Source organism: Anastrepha obliqua, chromosome 4 (assembly GCF_027943255.1).
Source record: "Anastrepha obliqua isolate idAnaObli1 chromosome 4, idAnaObli1_1.0, whole genome shotgun sequence".
NCBI classification, from domain to species: Eukaryota; Metazoa; Arthropoda; class Insecta; order Diptera; family Tephritidae; genus Anastrepha; species Anastrepha obliqua.
The window spans coordinates 33,872,472-33,893,204 of record NC_072895.1 but is presented as its reverse complement, the minus strand read 5'-3'; the positions used below and the strand labels follow the sequence as shown (position 1 = coordinate 33,893,204).

The window sequence follows — 20,733 nt, the reverse complement described above, 5'->3', positions numbered from 1 at the left end:
GCGTCCTCGAACTTTTTGGGCTGGCCAAGACGCTCCTTGTCTTCGGTGTGAAAATCACCACTTTTGAATCGTCGAAACCAGTACTCACATGTTGAAATCGACGGAGTATGGTCTGGGTAGGCCTCCTGCAGCAATTCACGGGCTTGGGCTGTATTTTTTTTTCAAATTGAAGCAGAAAAGCAAAGCTTCCTGCAAATTGCGTTTCGACGGCACGAAAGTTGACATACTCGGAGCACGAAAACACTGCGTTGTTTATACTTCAGCGAAATGACAGATACTGATAAACAAAGCCTAGGGATGAGGCTTTGTCATGAATATATATTCAGTATTGCCAACGCGATAAAGTGATAAATAGCGCCATCTGTGTGTCACCTTTAAAACTAGCTCAACCTCCCAATATTATATTAAGGAATCGGATGAGTGGAGTTCAAAGATCACTCAACGCAAAATAAACGCCATATGAACACGATGGGTGTGGATAAATAATGGTAGCATTTTTTGTTTCTACATGAATCACATATATATTTATATTTTACCAAGTCTATCTCAAAAAATTTACAAAACAAGAAAAAATTAAAAATTAAAAAAAATTAAAATTTTAATTTTAAGGATATTTCTTCAAGGAATCAAGAATATCTCCAAAAATGTAGGTACAAAACGAGAAAAAATTAAAAATTAAAAAAAAATTAAAATTTTAATTTTAAAGATGTTTCTTCAAAGAACCAAGAATGTCTCAAAAAAATTAACAAAACAAAATTAAAAAAAAAATAAAAATAAAAATTTTAATTTTAAAGATATTTCCCCAAGGAACCAAGAATATCTCAAAGAAATGTACAAAAAAAATTTAAAATTAAAACTTTAATTTGAAATAATTTAATACATGAAAAAATAAAAAAAAAATATTAAAAAAATTAAGAACTAAAAAATTAAAATTAGAATTTTAAAGATATTTCATCAAGAAATCAAGAATATCTCAAAAAATTAAAAAAAAAATTAAAAATTAGAAAATTAAAATTTTAATTTTAAGGATATTTCCCCAAGGAAACAAGAATATCTCAAAAATTAAAAAAAATTAAAAATTAAAAGTTCAATTTTAAGAATATTTCCACAAGGAATCAATAATATCTCAAAAAATTTACAAACACATGAAAGAATTAAAAAAAAAAATATTAAAAAAATTAAGAATTAAAATTTGAATTTTAAAGATATTTCTTTAAAAAACCAAGAATATCTCAAAAAAATTAGCAAAAAAAAAATCTTTTTTAAGCTAAAAAATTAAAATTTTAGTCTTAAGGATATTTTTCCAAAGAACCAAGAATATCTCAAAAACAATTACAAAAAAAAATTTAAAATTAAAATTTTAATTTTAAGGATATTCCCCTAAGGAATCAAGAATATCTCAAAAAATTTATAAACACATGAAAGAATTAAAAAAAAAAATATTAAAAAAATTAAGAACTAAAAAATTAAACTTTGTATTTTAAAGATATTTCTTCAAGGAACCAAGAATATATCAAAAAAATTAACAAAAAATAAATGATTAAAAAAAAATATACAAATATTAAAAACTAAAATTTTAGTTTTAAAGATATTTCCCCGAGGAACCAAGAATATCTCAAAAAAATTTTAAATTAAAACTTTAATTTTAAGGATGTTTCCCCAAGGAATCAAGAATATCTCAAAAATTGTAAAAACACATGAAAAGAATTTAAAAAAAATATTAAAAAAATTAAGAATTAAAAAATTAAAAAAAAAATTAGAAAATTTTAATTTTAATTTGGAGGATATTTCGCCAAGGAACCAAGAATATTTCACTTTATAAAACTCTATGGCAAAATTTTCAACATTGAACAATTCTGAAAAATATAAAGTTTTTTCAAGGTTGTTTCAGTTTTCTGTTTATTACACTCTAGGCCACAAATAAACCGATTCTCAGAATTTTGTACAAAATTTTAAACCTTTGTTTAAGAGGCTTTAACGAATAAAATGTGGTAAAAAAAAAATTATGTGCAGCATCGTACACGTGGTAGAAGTGAAACTTCTGTGTGTGAATGAGTGTGAATAAGAGAGAGAGAGAGAGAAAGAGCGAGAGAGGAAGAGAAAGAGACAGGGATAATTTCAAAAGAAATACAACAGTATAAAATTTGTGTAACCAAAATTTGATTTTATTAACTATATATGCATTATGCTATCATCTGTTGGTGGTTCAATTGGTAATACTGATATAATTGGTTTGTGATAGCTGAAATATGAAATATTAAATGTACGTGATTCAATATTTTCTAGATAACGTGTGAAAATTGCATCTAGTGTAGTTCCGGATTTCGTTGTTGATTCTTTAGGGTTATTGTTTATCTGCAAATCGAATGCTTCTCGAAGAAATTGAATCAACGGCAAAGAATCATTGGATCCGAAATTTACGTTGAAATCTCCCCCGAGAATCAATGGAATTTTGTCTACGCCTCTTCCAAGTGCATTTGCACCTGCGTGGCTGTAAACCAGTAGTGAGCGGTGAATGAAATATATTATGTCATCAAGATTTTGGTTCGGTGAGATATAGATGGCGGCTTTGACAATAGTGTTTCCATTCAGCGTTTGACATTCTGCAATGCAAACATCGCCAACTGGTGTGACTGTTGATGAATATGACTGAGACTGCCTTGCAGTCATTTCCATGTTTGGTGTGACGATATTTACGCTATCATCTTGATTGTGGTAGATTGCCACACCGCCCGCTCTAACATTTAGTCGCTTATATTTGATGACGCAATCGAAATTTGGTATACTAATATCCTCGTTATCGTTTAACCAAGTTTTGGACAAAAGTACTATACTCGATTTGCGGATGACAGAGTCTGTTAAATCTGCGGAATGCGCTCGTAGGCTGTGACAATTAAGAGTATATACAGATAGCCCTCTTCTCTGAGTCATGAAATCGATTATTTGCTTATCCACAGTTTTCAGTCTATTTAACGATAGTCTCCGGAATTCATCTTGTAAATGAGACATACTGACTGATGCTCGTCGACCATGGTAGAATCTAAAATCATTTCCGTTCGTTATAATCCACAAGCCTTCAATACAAGTGACTCATGATAAAGCAACGTAAACTAATGATTGCGAATGTTTTTTATCATATTCGTAAACAACTTCAGAATACGTGCTTCCCTGAGACTTGTGAATGGTCGTCGCACAAGCACAAACTAATGGTAAATGTGATCGTTTGCGTTAATCGTTTTGTTGTTGTTAAGCGGGATTGTTGATGTGCGTCGTCCGATTGGTACCGCTGTTTTACAGATATTATGCGCTGCAACATGACCAGCAACTTTTTTTCTGATTTTTTTCTCTGTCGCGTAACATTATGATGTATAGCTCTCCTTCTCTTTCTCTCTATGTTATATATCTGTATACTCTGTCTTACATCGAAGCCTATGTCTTAGGTATAGAAAATGTATAGCTCTCTTTCTCCTTCTCTTTACGTTGTTTCTTTTTTCTCTCTCGCGTAACGTAATCTCTAAACGTTACATTTTTTCCAATTCACTCTCCATTCTCGCTCAAATATCAGACCGCCGCTAAAGAAGTTTCACTTCAAAAAATATTTCGAATATTGTAAAAAGTTAAAGTGACTTTTTCTGACTATGAAATATACCTCGTAAGCGATTAAGTTATAAATTTCATATTTAGTATTCACTCTTTGAGACATCGAAACATGCTTAGAAGTAAATTCGAGTATACATACTAATCACCTGCAAGCTCACCTTCTGCTTTGATTCAGCTGAATATTTCGCTCATCGCGCCATCTGGAAACGTGATGCCTCAGTGTGTTTCGCACTTCAGAGTTGAGAAAACAATAGAACAATGACACTGAAAATCCCTGTTGAACGAGGAAAAAATTCATACATATATACTGACATATACATAGTTTATAATATACAATACTTATAATACAAATGAAATCAAAGCAAGCATCGAAGATTTTGAGAAAATACATAAATTGCGTAAGAAAAACCAGCACTCCGTTCGCTGGCATTCATATTCGATTTATTTTCTTGCCCTCTTTTCTTGTTTTCATTCTTGCTCTACAATATTACTCATAAAGTTTCAACAATATCCCATTCACTGCTTCTTTTGTTCGTACTTTTTATTCTACAATATTTTATTTGTATACCTGGGTGCTGAGCAGCAATGCCCGCACTACAGCAAACATATGACTCATTACTCCACTTTCGCTGGGGCCAGCTAAAACCACCAGGTAGGTAATGCCGAAGAGCGGAATGAGAACCAACAAGGCCTTGGCCGCTTTGCGATATTGACGCGTTTCCACAGTGTTGGCTGAACGGAGTTTTGTTATCAACACCTGGAAAGAGTTGCAAACAAACGTAGGGGCATATTTATGTATGTATGTAGATAGTAAAAATAATAACAACAATAGATAAATAGTTTACAATTAATGATGGGCCAACTATTGTATTCGACAAAATCCTTTTAGGCTACCAAACCTTATATATGCCTTGCCGCCGTAAATGACGACGTAAACGACGCTTACACAAGCCTAATAAGGCAATTATAGCAAATGCGTTTTTGAGCAAGAATAATTGAAAGTATTATAAAGGGTGGTTAAGTTTCAAGGGCCGGTGTTGATTTTGAATAAAATACAATTTTTGTTAGGAAATTATTATCATTTCTTTTTATTATGATAATATTGGTATGGCTCAATTACGTATGGAACAAAATATTGGTCCAATGGCCGCCGTGGCCTCGGCGGCACACCTCCATTCGATGGTCAAAATTTTCGTTGATCATCCTCTAGCTCTTGAATTGTTGCTGGCTTATCGACGTACACTTTTTCTTTCAAATAACCCCAAAGAAAGACGTCCAATGGTGTCAAATCACATGATCTTGGCGGCCAATTGACATCGCCGCGACGTGAGATTATTCGGCCATCAAACTTTTCGCGCAAAATAGCCTTTGTTTCGTTAGCTGTGTGACAAGTGGCAACGTCCTGTTGAAACAACATATCATCCACATCCATATCTTCCAATTCGGGGCATAAACAGTTCGTTATCATCTCACGATAGCGAACACTATTCACAGTAACTGCCTGACCGGCCTCATTTTGGAAAAAATACGACCCAGTGGTGCCACCGGCCCATAAACCGCACCAAACAGTCACTCTTTGTGGGTGCATTGCTTTTTCGGCAATCACTCTTGGATTATCATTCCCCAAATGCGGCAATTCTGCTATTTGACACTGAGGTGAAAATGTGCCTCATCACTGAAGATGATTTTCTTCGAAAATTGGTCATTCACTGTTGCTATTTCCTGCCCCCATTTCATAATAAGCCTGAACAACTTTAACGCGTTGCTCGATTATGTATCTTTCCATGGTCCAAATTGAGTTAGTCTGGAATTAAAAATGTCAAATAAAATGCAGAAAAAAGCTTGATGTTTAGGTGTGGTTCACTTTCAATATCGGCCCTTGAAATTTATCCACCCTTTATAAGGTCACGATTTGGAGACCAAAGGACGTCAATAGATGATGCGATGAAAAAATGTTACAACCAGGTTGTGCAACTACATTTTTTTTAGGTACAAAAATAGAGAACTTAATCTCACGATCCAACCAGTTTTGAGAGGTAAACAAAAAAGTGGACTCTGCCCGGAGAGTGTAGTTTGAAATAACTTTTACAAATGTAATAAAAAATCTGAAGTTTAATACGAATTACTAAACAACCAAATTTCAAGTAGTTCATTTCCATATTTTCATTTGCTATTATTAAACATTTATTGCTTTTTCATGCGGCAGTGGAAAGACCAGCGCCACACCTCCACTTTGCATACTCTGAATAGTCACAAACAAGAAATGGACTACTCTATTCCTAGACACACCTTCGACAGACTCTTCAAAACGAGCATACCGTCAAGAAGAGAGTGGCAGACACCAAGCCATGGAGAAGGGGCCGATTAAATTTTTTTGCAGTTGGTTTTAAGCTAGACGATAATATCGATATGGAGTAGTTTCGATGGAATTAGAACTTGAACTATCCGCTCAACTACTAGACTACTGCAGCGTCTGCCAGGCAGAAGTTCTAACAACAAAAGAAGTGGCTACGTATCTAAATACGCAGTAACAATAACCGGATGTCGGATAGCCAGGCGGCCATTAAATCAATAAATGCGGCGAATCTAAGATCAAAGGATGCACGGAAATACTGAGGAGCCCTAAATGAGCCTTATTTAGGTTCCGGGGCATAGAGATATTGAGGGAGATTGTAAAGCCGATAAGCTATCCACGAAAGGTACTGCTCTTCAGCTGTTCAGTGATAAAAGCACCATTGGGATACCTATGGTCCTATGGCCATGAATAAACTAATAATCAAAAACAACATTATCCAAGAGACCAATAGGCCATGGAAAGATGAAGGCACATCCGAAATAGCTAGGCTACTGCGGCTGCAAATAAATAAGAAAAATACAAATGAACTTCTTAGCGTCTGAATGGACGATATCTCGAAGGTCGTAGGTTGTATAACCGGACATTGGCTATTTGGCAGGGATTTCTTGAGATTAGGAGTTTTCTCTCATTAAAATTGTAGAAGTTGTAGAGACGGGCAAGAGGAAGAAACCGTTGAGCCCTGCCTTTGCAATTTTCCAGTCTAAGCTAAAAGCACAGCAGGTTTTCTAGGCAGATACTTTTTCAAATTTCTTACGGAGCTGTTTGGCGTGGGGATAGGACCAAACCTGCGCTTCATAAGAGCCACAAAATGGTTTCACGAGGAAAAATTAATGAGGCTCTCGATTCGAACAGTGGCATCACAACGCTCTTGTAAGGTCTAAGTGAGTTGGTCGTAACAACGACTTCCACCATTACCTAACCTAACCTAACGTGGCAGTCTACGTTTAAAATCAAGCGATCCCAATTTCTTAACTTATTTATATTTTTTCAGAATACATTGGAGTGTATAAGATAAGTGTGCTGGCAGATTTAAGCTGTGGTGTAAATTCTCTGTACGTTTGGTATTTTTTGTATTACATTGAAATGAGTGGACACTTTTTTGTATTTGGAGCCGCAACTGACGGCATACGCTGACGACTTGGCTGTTATCATCTCAGGTAGGTATCCACAAACGATGAGTGAAATACTTAGAAGGACGCTTAGAGAGATCTACAAGTGGACGGAATTGATAGGATTGGAAATGGATTTACTTCTAAGACATACTTAGTACTCCTTACAAGGAAGTACAAGATTACAAACTGGTCATCTCCGAAGCTTAGAGGAGTTGAGTTGATACCAGAAAGATTGACTAAAAACCTAGATAGTGCTGTGGATAGCAAAGTTCCATGGAGATTAAGTGGGGAAGAAAGCACAAAGAAAGCTTCTAATGCCTTATACGCATGCAGAAGAATATTGGGGCTTATCTCCCCCAACTCCCACATTTCATATACTCGTACATGGCGATCATTAGACCAATAATACTCTATGGCTCACCAGTATGGTGGGCGGCGTGTGATAGAGTGACTTAGATGCGTCAAAAGATTGGAAAGCGTGCAAAGGAGAGCAGAAATATATGTAGCCGGCGGTATTACTACAACTCCAACAGAACTCTCAACTGGCATCTAATCAAATTTGTAGCAACATACTCAGCCAAAAGATCTGTTCTAAGATTGAAGATGTCAGAACATTTCTAACAGCAACATTCGGAATTCAAACAGAAGGTCCGACTACGTATTTTCACAAGTTGAATTCCGCAAAAAGGCCCAGCTTCATTCATGAGTAAAATGGGTGGCAGAAAGGTCGAGAATCCACATGCCATTCATACAATTTCTTCACGGAAGGGTCCAAAATGGCGTAAGGAGTAGGAGCGACGGTCTCTTATCCGCAATTTGATATCCAAAAGTCTTTCAGGCTTCCTAATCTCTCTGAAAGGCTCCCTAATTACTGTAGTATTTTTCAAGCCGAAATTAATGCCGCAACAAAAGCAGCTGAATTGGCTCTGGAATTAACTCTTCTTAATACTGGGACAAACATTTTTATTGATATCCAAGCGGCTATTAAAGCAATTATGGCTTCTTGGACGAACTCGGAATGCATTCAATAATGCAAATCCAAAATGGATGAACTCTGCGGGAACGGTCAGGCCATTATTTATTGGAAATCAGGACAAAAAGAAAGAGAAGGAAATGAGAGAGCCGATGAGCTCGCTAAGGCAGCTATTCGCTTCCCGAGATTGAGCACGTTAGACATATACCAATCACACTCCTTTCTGAAAGCGGTACTGAATGAGGGATTAGCTCTGAAAACGCAGTCGGTTTGGGAACCCTCAATCTAGTACGAAACTGCCAAAATTATGCTAAGAACTTGGAATACGAAAACTACAAACTTTGTTTCATCAATCTCTAGAAAAGACTGCAAAATATTGGTTGGAGTACTGACGAGTCACTGCCTCATCCCCCCTCACTCAGGCAAAATGGGATTAAACCAGAGCGATGCGTGTAACTCGTAAAACGAAGCGAATGCTGGGAGTACTTTGACATATCTACTTTGCCATTGTCCTGCTCTTTGTGGGACTCGACAATTGCGACTAGGATCAACATATTTTTCATCCTTGAAGGATATTGCTGGCAATAGGCTGCACGGGTTGTTAAAACTCCCGAAGAGGTGCATTAAGAATTACATAAAAAAATATCTTCGACTCCAAATACAAAGCACTGGCAACACAATGGGTCCTAGAGGTCTAAGTGAAATCTTTCTACTGATCAGCTATCACTACCCAACCTAACCTTTGTATTTAATATTGAGAAATGAAATACGGCAAAATAAATAAAATATCTGCGTACTCTGTTTTGTCAATTCCGCAAAATGCCATATTATGAAATAAAGCACACTTCACAAAAAAATCGTATCTGCATCAAATAAGGTGTGAGTGACTGTACGAGTATGTGGTATCATGTTCAGAGTGGGTGCTTATAGTCGTTTCCACTTTTTCACTTGTTAAGTATGTGTGTGTATATAAAAAAAATCCCATTTTGTTTTTAAACATTTCCACACATAATAAGCACGTAGATGTTCGCTGGAAACACCATTCATTTTTTGTTCACATTTAAGGGGAGCATTTTATTGCTCTAAGTGTGGATAATTGCTGTGCACACACGCAGTCACATACATTCACAAATAAGTGTACATAATTTAATTTTCTCATTAAGGCAGTACACAAAAAATGACACGACTATAAATTTTTATTCGTGCAATGAACTGTAGCTGAGCAATAAGACAGCAGTGATGTGCTAAAAAAATATGTTTGCTGTCATGGCTTATTCTTAGAGCACACAAATTTTATTCGCACACACATAAATATGCATTTATTTGAGTTCGTTGGAGTCGCAACACTTACCCACATTATTCTGAGTAGAAATATTAAATTCATAATCAGCACCGCACATACAGGACCCTGAAAAATCCAATCCACATAGGTTTCCTGCATCCAAGGGCAGCCAATATCGAACTATTGAAGCCGCAGATGTTTGAGAAGGAAAGGAGAACATTAAAAAAAAAGCACGAAACGGAAGTAGAGAAATATTTAAATATTAGGTATTTGTTGCAATAAATTTTCAAAATCAATAAGAAAGTTCGTACCTGCTCCACATCATAGGATATCGTAAGTCCTTTGGCAATCGCCCAACTGACAACGAATGCTGCGGGACCACCTGCGGTAAAAATATTCAAATGTGAAAACATTAATTTATATGCATATATGTATGTGTGTATGTATGTATGTATGTATTACGGAGGAAGAAATATGCGTTTACACCTAAAATTCGTGAATATTTTACGACCGGAAAAAGAAATGTTAAATTATGCTTTGAATTTATGAATATTCTTTTCTTAGTCTAGTTGCTATCCATATGCGGCTGATATAAAATTTTCGTAGCATTTTAATTTTCTTAACATTGGCTTCACAAGCCAAGTTTAGACTGAACTTAAGTCAATGAAGTGTAGAAACTAAAAATTACTAGCACTCGTCCTGCACTTCGCAAAGAAACCGAGTGATGATGCACCCATTGAATCGATGGTGAATGCATGCAAAGACTCGACAAATTGAAATAATTAGGTGCCTTTATCAGCATTAATTCTGACAATGGCCGGGTAAGCGCTGAAACTAAAGCATTTTTTGCACACATAATATTCGAGTCTCGAGCTCAAAAGATGGCAAAGTATAAAGCGCTTGTACGACCCATACTAAAATACAGCATCCGGGCATGGGTACTTCACACAAATACTGAGATTTTCAAGAAAGATACCGCGAACAATATATGGTTCCATCCGACGAGATGGTGGATAAGATCCAATCACGAGCTCGACGCACTGATACGCATTACGGAAACACAATACGCTTTATAAAAAGGGAACGAATCAGATGGCTGGGGCAAATGTACGGAACGCCCAAATGGCGATTTACCAGTTTAGCGCTCCATATACAACCAATTAGAGGGAAAGATCGAGGGAGATCAAACACACGCTGTATTGATGAGGTTACAGCCAACTTACGCAAAATAGGGTTCACAAACTGGGAAGGCGTACTAGAAGATTGAGCGGAGTGCAGAACTGTTGGTTGGTTGGTTGGTATTTGTGGTGATTCTTCCAGAATCCAACTAGCGCTTCCGCACCATTAGGGTGGCACATCCTCGTTGCCAACTTGTTTACCAGTTATTTACAGCAAGACTATATCCAGTCTGTGCGGTTTACGAACTTTATTAGGTTGTTGACATCTAAGCCAGACAGTTGTTTGAGACTCTCGAACAGCGGCCTGCCCAGGGTTAATATTCTGTCCTTCCATAGGGCAGGGCATTCACAGAGGAAGTGGAAGAAGTACAGAACCGTAGTTGTGGAGTAAATGGTCTGCACAAAACTATAGTGCTAATGATTATGATGATGATGAACACTCGTCCTCAGCTTAAAGTTACTTTAATACGCACATAGTGACCTAAAGGTCGAAGAGCACCAAAACAGTTCTACATAAAGTTTGGCAGTTTTCAAAAGATTTCGAAACCTGGGCGACCTTTTAATAGGTAAGGGATGTCGGATGTCAGAGCAATCTAAAAATATGGAGGAAATATTTCTCCATCTTTTTGAATTGTGTTTCCAGCGGAAGTAAATAGAGAAGACGAGTAACTGAATTGTCAAGTGTGGGTTACGGCATTAGCGTTCAAGTAACAGACCATATCGAAATCTGTCAAAAATTTTCGGGAATTCATTAAAAAAAAGTATATTGCACCGCCTTCAAAGTAGACTCCTCCCAAGAGTAGACGCTTATGTCAAATTAAATCTATGCATCAGAACATCATTAAGCCCATTATCTGGAATCGAATTCAGTACCTAGGTAGGTGGGTGAAATGGTTGAAGTGCCAGTCTAGCGCTCCTCAAGTAGCAATAAAGCGCCGTTTTGATACCATTATTACACCTCCAACAGGCAGATATCCACACCCAGCCAGATCAGTTGATATAATGGAGAAGATTGATTGGATTTCGGTTGGCGCACTGCCCCAGGCTGTCAAAGAAAGGAGAACCCAGTGACTTTAATCATCTAGCTGCCCAGCCCAGACATTTACAGAGAATGTGCTCAACAGTCTCCTTTTCTGAAGAGTCCCCACAACTTCTGCAATGTGGTTTAAATTGTAAACCTAGCTATTCCCGCATGTGTGCCGATCGTCCAATGACCGGTAAACACAGCTACGATTTCGGAAATTGTATGGCGTGAAGTCCACAGAACTTTCTGAGTCCTTCGGCTATTGCATGAATAAATGGAGCTCCATCTGTTCCGCGCTTTCCCGAGAAATAAGTTGGGCCATTCCTCTTTAACAAAAGTCAGGGGAATGCCGATGTCCGGGGAGGAGCTCTCTGAGACCAATTCAGTCCTTATCAGCAATTTCATTTCCCTTTATGTTCGTATGTCCTGGGACCCAGATCAGAGAAATGTTACCTGCTCACCCAAGATATTTGATCTCCTCTTTACAGGAGTTGCGCTGTTTGAATCTGCACTATTGCGCCGTTAGAGTTTTGATCGCAGCTTGACTACCAAAAAAAATGTTAATATCTTCCTCGCTCCCATGTTCCCTAAGCATTGTGCATGCCTGTAGAATCGCAAAGACGTTTGCCTGAAAAACACTAGCAGTAAGCGGTTTTAAGAAAATAGCTTAATTGGTTGGTTTAGAGAAAACCCCTGCTCCGATCCTCGATTACATTTTGTAGTCATCAGAGAAGTCAGCGGTACCATTTACGGTGCAAATTTCCCTCTTGTTCCAATCCTGCCTACTTGGGAAGATTGCCCTGGCATGACCCTCTAACTTCAGTATGGGGATAGAGAGATTCTTACCGAAGTACGCTGTTAACTATCCAAAAATACTACCTCCATTTGTATATATATACATTTTTGGCGCGCACAAGTTCGTCAAAACAAACGACTCTGCTGCTCACGCCATCTTATTTATATATATAGGAGTACCATTACAGCGTAAGCCGCAGCCGCATGAATTTGTAAGTGACTACCATTCGGTAAGGCACGCCCAGAAACCCACTGTGGGCGTAAAACACCAAGTCATAAAAAGTGTGTATTTCGCCATGAAAACGCTTCTTGCGTGCTGTTCGAGGTGGCGTAAAACTGTAAGTCTCTTTATTTGTCGAACAACATCCCGGCTCACATCACAAATTGCAGGAGGAGCTCAGCCAAACATCCAACAAGAGTTGTAAGCAATTGTAAGTAATTTTAATGAGGACATGGAAATATTAAAGGAGGACAAGAAATATTTAAAAAAACATTTTCCAATGTAGGTATGCAAATAGAAATGAGAACAAGAACAAAATTTAGAAACTTTAAATATATATTTATTCTTGTGCTTCTGGGAAATGTCCTTCCTTCGCTTATGCGAATATACTTGTGATTGTGTGTGTGTACCCATGTACGTACGGTTATTCCCTCCTTTTTTATCATTTAATTGTCTTACCGTTGCATGCGAATGGTATATTAATTTCAACCTTTAATTGATCCCAATCTAATTAGGAATTTATGTGCATAACTAATCGCGAGTTGTATTTGTTCACACTTAGATTCTGTCATTCTGTGAATTATATTCATGAAAATTTACACCACATTGGAGCTAATGAAAGATTTTATCTGCCTCCCTCCCACACACGCGCAGATCACCAACATTGTATGTATGTATGTGCACTCGCCTTTACCGTTGACGCAGCGAAATACGTCGCCACAAACACTAGCGCATGGACATACATACGTATGTAAGTATGGTACATATGTTCTCAAGGCTATTTAACGCTACATTCATACCCATGCACACACATATACAAGCAGAGCTTAATACTCACCCCATCCTATTATTGCGTATATGTTGAAGCGTATATTATCACCGGAAAATGTCTTCACTACCAGCATATACAAATAAAGACCTGTAATGAAGCGCAGAAAAGAAACAAATGAGGTGAAAATGGAAATGGAATTTCTTGCGATAAAATTGCAATATTCGAGTACTAGGTTATCCGATAAGTTTTGCGTTTCGATAAGAAAAACACAATTTTATGATGTGAAATAGATTTTATTATCCAGTATAGTCTCTCTGAACATCACAACACTTGTTTGGACGAGATTCCATTTTATTAACTCCATCTCTGAAGTGAGAATCTGGAAGGACTGCAAAATACGCTTCCACAGCTGTTATGACCTCATCATTTGATGAAAAACTGTTGCCACCCATGATGGTTTTTAGGTCTGGAAACAGATCAAAGTCGCTAGTGGCCAAATCTGGAGAATACAGTGGATGCTCCAACAATTCTAACTTTAATTTATGGAATTTAGCCATTGTTAAAATGCTCTTGTGACGCGGTGCATTGTCCTGATGAAAAAGAATGATGAATTTTTTTATTTTGCAAACTTTCGTTTTTAATGAATATTTTCCTTCAGCTGGTCTAAAAAGTTACAATAATATTCAGAATTTATTGCTTTACCAGTTTGCATGTAATCCACAACCAAAATTCCTTTCGCATCACAAGAAACTGATGCTAACATCTTCTTGGCCGATTTCTGGTCACCAACTCGTTTCGGAGCCGAAGAACCAGGTTGACACCACTCTTTAACCGCTTGCTTTGATCTAGAATCAGGGTGATAAACCCAAGTCTCATCCAAAGTGATGAATCGACTCACAAACTCCACTTTAACCTTCCGAAAACCCTCAAAATTTTGCTGACAAAGTAGCAGCATTCGAATGTGCTTTTGTTCCATTTGCTAGCGAATGCGGCACCCATTGCGCACACAGCTTTCTGATACCCAAAATTCCACTTTTTCAGTTACTGAATGATTTTCCAATACGATATTCTGTATTTTTTCTACGATTTCTGGTGTTGCTGCTTTTTGGACGTCCTTGAAATGGATCGTCTGCAAGGCTTATACGACCACTTTTAAATTTAGCTACCCATTTTCCTGCTGTACTACTCATTGGCGAAAAATCCTTATACATACACCTTCAAGATTCGTTCATATATTTCTTTTGCTTTTAAACTTTCCAAAAATAAAAATTCAATCACTGCTCGATACTTGATTTTTTCCATTGTAGAAAATGCTGAGATACGCCGATACTAAATGGCTTCATTTACAAGCAATGAATTAACAGATTGAAAGGAAACTTCACATAAGATTGTATGAAGAGTGGGGGATTATTACAAAAACAAAAAAAAGGTAGGCTAGTAGCAACGCCCTTTCTTATCGAACCGCAAAACTTATTGAACAACCTAGTATATACGAGCGTACGTACATATGGGTAGTACGCGTATGCAAGTATATTTATGTGTATCGATTTGTATATGTATTAAGAAAATCAAATAATTCAGAGCAGTGTTGCCATTGGCAAAAATTCGTAGAGAATTTATTGTTTAATAAATAAGGAAGTGCAAAATTCGGTCCCACGCACATTTTAGTAAAATTCATGGGCAATGAGAGGTATAGATTCTAACATCAGACGGGAGGATGGACGGAAATTTAATTTTAAATTTACATATTAACTTGAATATGAATTTTAACGAATTTTTATTTAACGTGGGCGCTCGAAAGTGAAGGAGGTGGGAGGCAATAGGTGCAACAAGTTTGGGCTAGTTTTATTAAGCGTTATCGAGATACACGCATTCACCAACCATTGTTCAATATTTTGAATAATTTTGCTGCATAACAACAGAGATATCGCGTTTTTTTCTTTTTTTAAATTATTTTTATATGGGAGACTATATTGCACAAAGAGTGATATATATGGAAATATTATAAATATATTTTAATTTTTTCTCGAGTTATAGTACGCACGAACGGACGGCCGGAGGGACAGACAAAAGGGGCTAAAGCGACTCCTTTTATTATTCTGTTCACCACTTTGATATACTCTGAGTTTTCTCTTAAGCGGGCACCCAAGGGACTGAAAAATTTGTCCGCTTATGAGAGAAAAGTGTAAAAAAAGTTAAAATATGTTATGGAAGGGTTGACCGCTCTAAAAAAAAAAAATAAAAAGGTTCTTAAGGATTGTGATATTTACTGAAAAAAGCGTCTGCTTATGGGAGGTGTCGGTGAGGAGAGTGTACACTGTATATACACTAGGCAGAAAAAGTCTGCATACAGTATTTCTTTCCACAATATTTACAACATTTATCATGTAAAATTCTTCGCGCAAACTTTGAATAAAAAATAGTTTTAAATATAATAAAAGGTTTTCCAATAAGAGGTGTTATTTTGTTATTCAAAGAAATGATTTCGTTGCTTGTGTGGCACATAGCGCCGTATTGTTGAAAATAAACGTTGTCCAGATCAATACTATCCAATTCCGGCGACAAAAAATCGTTAATCATCTCTCGATAGCGCAATCCATTCACCATAATTGTTGCTTCATTTTCGATCCAATAACTCCGTCGGACCATAAACCGCTCCAAACAGTCACACGTTGAGGAGAGAGAGGCTTTTCAACAATAACTCTTGGATTTTCTGAGCCACAGATACGATAATTTTGCTTGTTGACGAAGTCACCGAGGTGGAAATGGGCCTCATCACTCAAAATGATTTTTCGATGGAATTTCGGATCATTTTCATGCATTTCAACGACCCAATCAGCAAAGACACGACGTTGTTGATGATCGGCCGGATTGAGTTCTTGTGTTAACTGGACTTTATAAGCCTTAAGACCCAAGTCTTTATGCAAAATACGGTGTAATGACGTTTGTGGAATGCCTAATTCCAAAGAACGACTTGGAATGGACAAACCTGGGTTTTCTTCAACACTTTCGGCTACAACAGCAATATTTTCGGCTGTTCCGCGGTTCTTGAGCGGCGTGCACGGGTTTTATTCTTCACATCACTAATTTGTCCCAACAGCTCGAATTTTTTTACCAATTTATGTATTGCGGTCCGATAAGGTGCTTCACGATGACCCAAAAATGTTCGAGTCTTACGAATCGTCTCTGCCAAATTTTCACCATTTTTATAGTGAATTTTAATAATTTCAATGCGTTCTTTAAGCGTGTATCGTTCGATTTTTAGTAATGGCGTAGTTTCTACCTGTCAAATATCAAAAAATGACAGCTTCAAAAGTGGCATCTACCGAAATAGCGGGCTATTCAAAATAACACGTAGTATTGGAAAACCCTTTAGTTACAAACTTTGTTCAAATACTCAAAAATTCGAAAAGTAAAAAAAAAGCTTCAAAATTCAGACTTTTTTATCGGACTTATTAGAAACTATCTTTGTATTTGATGTCAAATTTGCGTGAGCAATGGAGTAATCCAGAGTGCATTCAAAGAAATCTGAAGTGTATTTTCTTGCCGATGGGCCCAAGAAACAAATACGTGCTAGAACCGGATGCTACTTAAACGATGGTAGTAAACATCATTACGCTATGGGAGGAATGGCAACTGTTTTCCAAATAGAAATTTTTGACATTCTGAAAGCAGCGGAATCGATAGTTGAGAGGAGATAGAACGGGAAACAGATTGGAGTCTTTGGTGACACACAGGCTGCCCCGAAGGCTCTAGAGAATGCAATCCAAACCTCAAACATTGTTCAATAATGTGAAAAGAAGCTTAGTTCTGCTACAAGACGGGTTGCAAGACATCGCATTGTTCAAGGAAATGAAATTGCCCATGACTTGGCCCTCTGCAGATCAGCGGATACCTCACACTGACCAGAGGACAATTTCAACAGGAATCACGATTGGGATCAGCGATTATGCAATTTAAAGAGCGATGGTCCGGTCCAGAACGCTGCAGAAGAGCAAAGTGTTTTGTGACAAGCCCGAACAGAAAACTGTCGAATTTTCTTCTAAAACTTGGTTGAAAAGACGTTTGGTTGATAGTCGGCATTATTACAGTGCGCAGTTCTGGAGTCAGCATATGACCACCGTGGGTGTCATTGATTACCCAATTTGCCTGTTGTGCCTGTGAGTGTTCTGCCTTTGCCAGAGGGAGGCTATGAATTTTGGGTTGCGATGTCATGTGGATGAGTAAAATTTCTTCTCTCAAATTGGAGAATATTTTCAGATTTGCCAAGGAGTCTGACTAGCTATATCTGTCTCTTTTTCTACTCTATCTTGTATTTTTCTTGCAGGATTAGCTATCTTTGTCTCTTTTTCTATTCTAGCTTGTCTCTTTCTCTCTGTCATTTCTCTCCTTTCCTCCTGGACTATCTACCCTTTCACTTTCCAGAGCTTTGAAAACAATGGGCTGATTACCCTGAGTGTTTTAGGAGTTACTAAATCTTGCCGTGCTTCTTGGCTCGATTTTTCAAATTTCAAAAAGAATCTATGTATGCAACTTTGCAGCAAATGATAGCACTACAGTAGTTTGACCAGTTTTTCCTATTTTGATTTTTTTAATGTTCATTATTTGTTTTTTATAAAATTATAGCTGAATGCCCGACAAAAACAATATAAATTAAATTTTCCAATTTTTGCTTAAAATTACTATTATTTAATGGCTTTTTAACTAGACACCTAGAAAGATTTTTGCTATACAATTGTATAGCTTATTATTTTAGCAGAACAAAGCGCAAGTGCGAAATTGCTGAAAAATTCCGTTGATTTTTTATAATTTTTTTCCTTGAAGATGTTGCGTACTTCCTCCATAACAAAACAAAATGTCGGTCCTCTGTAACCAAGACAGTCGCTACAATATTCCTCGCGCTTAATAAAATGTATACGAGCCCCGGAGCAATATGTACTATAATTATTTTCGCAAAAGTTGAATATTTTATCCCAAAAAGTCTCATTCGCTTCATTGATACGAGTAGTGACACTTTTGAACCACAGTGCACGTGAGGTGTTGCTATGAAAACAAGATTGCGAATGGCTGTCGGTCTATGGTGTGAGGTAAGCTTGCATGCATATGTCCTCTTGTGTGTATGTGTGAGTGTAAGCATACAAATGACACAATAGGATTCGAAGTGGAATTGGAGAGCAGTCAGTGTTTAATGGGATTATAGCATTCGCTGTACATCTACATTTGTGTGTGTGTGTGTGTGTTTTTATTGTGTTCTGTTATATAATTTAGTTAGTTGTGCATTTGCGTTTGTAGCTCTAAATATATTTGTAAAAGTAATCAGTTATATGCAATAATTCAATTCGATTTTTCTTTTGTTTTTTGCTTGTACACACATGTCCATATATGTATATGTGTATTGTGTGCGTGTATGTGTAAAAATTGCAAACCAAATATTCGTGCGATTTTTCTTTGTTTAAGTTTCTTCATTATTTTCACATGAGTAAGTAGTTTATCCCCGTAAACCAAAAAGTTAAACCTCTTTTTGTTTCGCAAGGAAAATATTTATAGGCGCTTTTGTCTACAACTTAATAATTTGAGTGTTGAGTGGAACGCTCGAGTTTATTGTTTTCTATTCCATTCACTGTAAAAAGTGAAATCTTATACTTTGTGGGGCCTTACTTAAGGTAATTTGATCAGGTGAGTAAAAAAATCGAAAACAAATTAATCAAAGTTAACTCGAAAAAAGTGTCCCTTTCAGCAGGTGCAGAAATAATCTAAATCAATCAATCAAATAAGCCCCCGTAGCAAGGCTTTATAGACTTAACGTAAGAAAACAAAATTTTATCATCATCATCATTGTTCTGTTGAGACGTGCCGATGCCCCCGAATAGCTTTGAAAATTCTGGACGTATGCAACCCCTAAAACAGAAGGCACCAGGCACCGTCACCTTAACTGAGTCCCTTCAGTGGGGCGAACTCTCGCGATAGATCGTTTTAAACTCTTACGACGTGCCTTTCATTGTGCCTAGTCGTCGGCGTCAACCGTATTAGGGAATACTGAGCTCGGCCATTGCGGAGAGAAGCTGATTTCGAATTATATTGTCGTAAGCTGCATCGAAAATTATGAAATGATATCGTTCATCATATCGTACTCACGAAACTTTTCCATTATCTGCCTTAGTACGAAAATTTGGTCAGTCGATGATCTTCCTTCTTAAAATCCTGCCAATTAGGCTTTTAGCATGCGGTTTAAGTCCAACGTTTAAAACACATGAGAATATTTTTTATATGCTGTTCAAAAGAATTATGGGTTCTGGACTTGGACAGAGCAATGTGTCGCCTTTTTTATGTAAAGGACAAATACCAAAAGTGTAGTTCGTTTAAATTTCTATAAGGTGATTTGATTGTATGAGTGCTTACGGATGTTTCCAAGGCCTTTTTGTTATTATGGTTTTATGATTAAGACAAATATCCAAATATCTAAAACCATCAGAAAGGTGGAAGGAAGGTGTAGTGAGGAGCGCGATTAACAAAATAAGTACAGGGTGTTCCATCCATAGATTCCACAAAATAGCTGTGAATAATTTAGTGAAAAGTGCATTAATTTAGATTTTTTTATTTAAAGTATTACCGCCGTAGCCGAATGGGTTGGTGCGTGATTACCATTCGGAGTTCACAGAGAGTTCGTTGGTTCGAATCTCAGTGAAAGCAAAATTAATAAAAACATTTTTCTAATAGCGGTCGCCCCTCGGCAGGCAATGGCAAACCTCCGAGTGTATTTCTGCCATGAAAAAGCTCCTCATAAAAATATCTGCCGTTCGGAGTCGGCTTGAAACTGTAGGTCCCTCCATTTGTGGAACAACATCAAGACGCACACCACAAATAGGAGGAGGAGCTCGGCCAAACACCTAACAGAAGTGTACGCGCCAATTATTTATTTTTTTTTAGGCTCTATTGTCGTAAAAACTATAGAGAAGATGGCCACCGTTTGAACTGACGCACATTTGGACTCTTATTTATGAATTTTTCATGAATATTTTTGAGTATTTCTGCGAATATTGTACTTCAGAGAGTCAAATATTTGGGGTTTTTTAGTGTACACTTTTGGCTTTAACTAGCCATAGAGAAAAAAGTCCGGCATTGCCAAATCGAATAAGCGAGAAGGCCAATCGAAGTCACCGTTTATAGAATGAGCCGCCGAGGGAAGTTGTCTTATTGTATAAATGCATTGCCTGCCACGCCATGTAATACAGCCTGCTGGAACTAATAATCATCCAACTGATTTTTCTCGACGAATGGCTGATGGATCGATATCGGTCACCATTCACAGTTACGGTACAACCTTCGTCAGCCTCGTAGCACACGCACCACCCCAAACAGTGACTTTAATATCATGCTGAGGTTGTTCATGCACGAGTCGAAGATTTTTAGTGCTCAAGAAC

At 37.2% G+C, this 20,733-nt stretch overlaps 1 protein-coding gene across 1 annotated transcript in view; it reads right to left on the bottom strand.

Annotated features, from left to right (window-relative positions):
• Positions 1–20,733, bottom strand: part of LOC129244077 (diuretic hormone receptor) — a 53,002-nt gene that overhangs the window by 17,065 nt on the left and 15,204 nt on the right. Inside the window, exons 5-9 of the mRNA XM_054881692.1 lie at positions 13,379–13,459; positions 9,635–9,705; positions 9,393–9,503; positions 4,169–4,357; positions 3,759–3,874 (exon numbers count right to left, since the gene is read on the bottom strand). Of these exons, the coding sequence (XP_054737667.1) occupies positions 3,759–3,874; positions 4,169–4,357; positions 9,393–9,503; positions 9,635–9,705; positions 13,379–13,459 (568 nt within the window). The remainder of the gene's footprint in view (positions 1–3,758; positions 3,875–4,168; positions 4,358–9,392; positions 9,504–9,634; positions 9,706–13,378; positions 13,460–20,733) is intronic.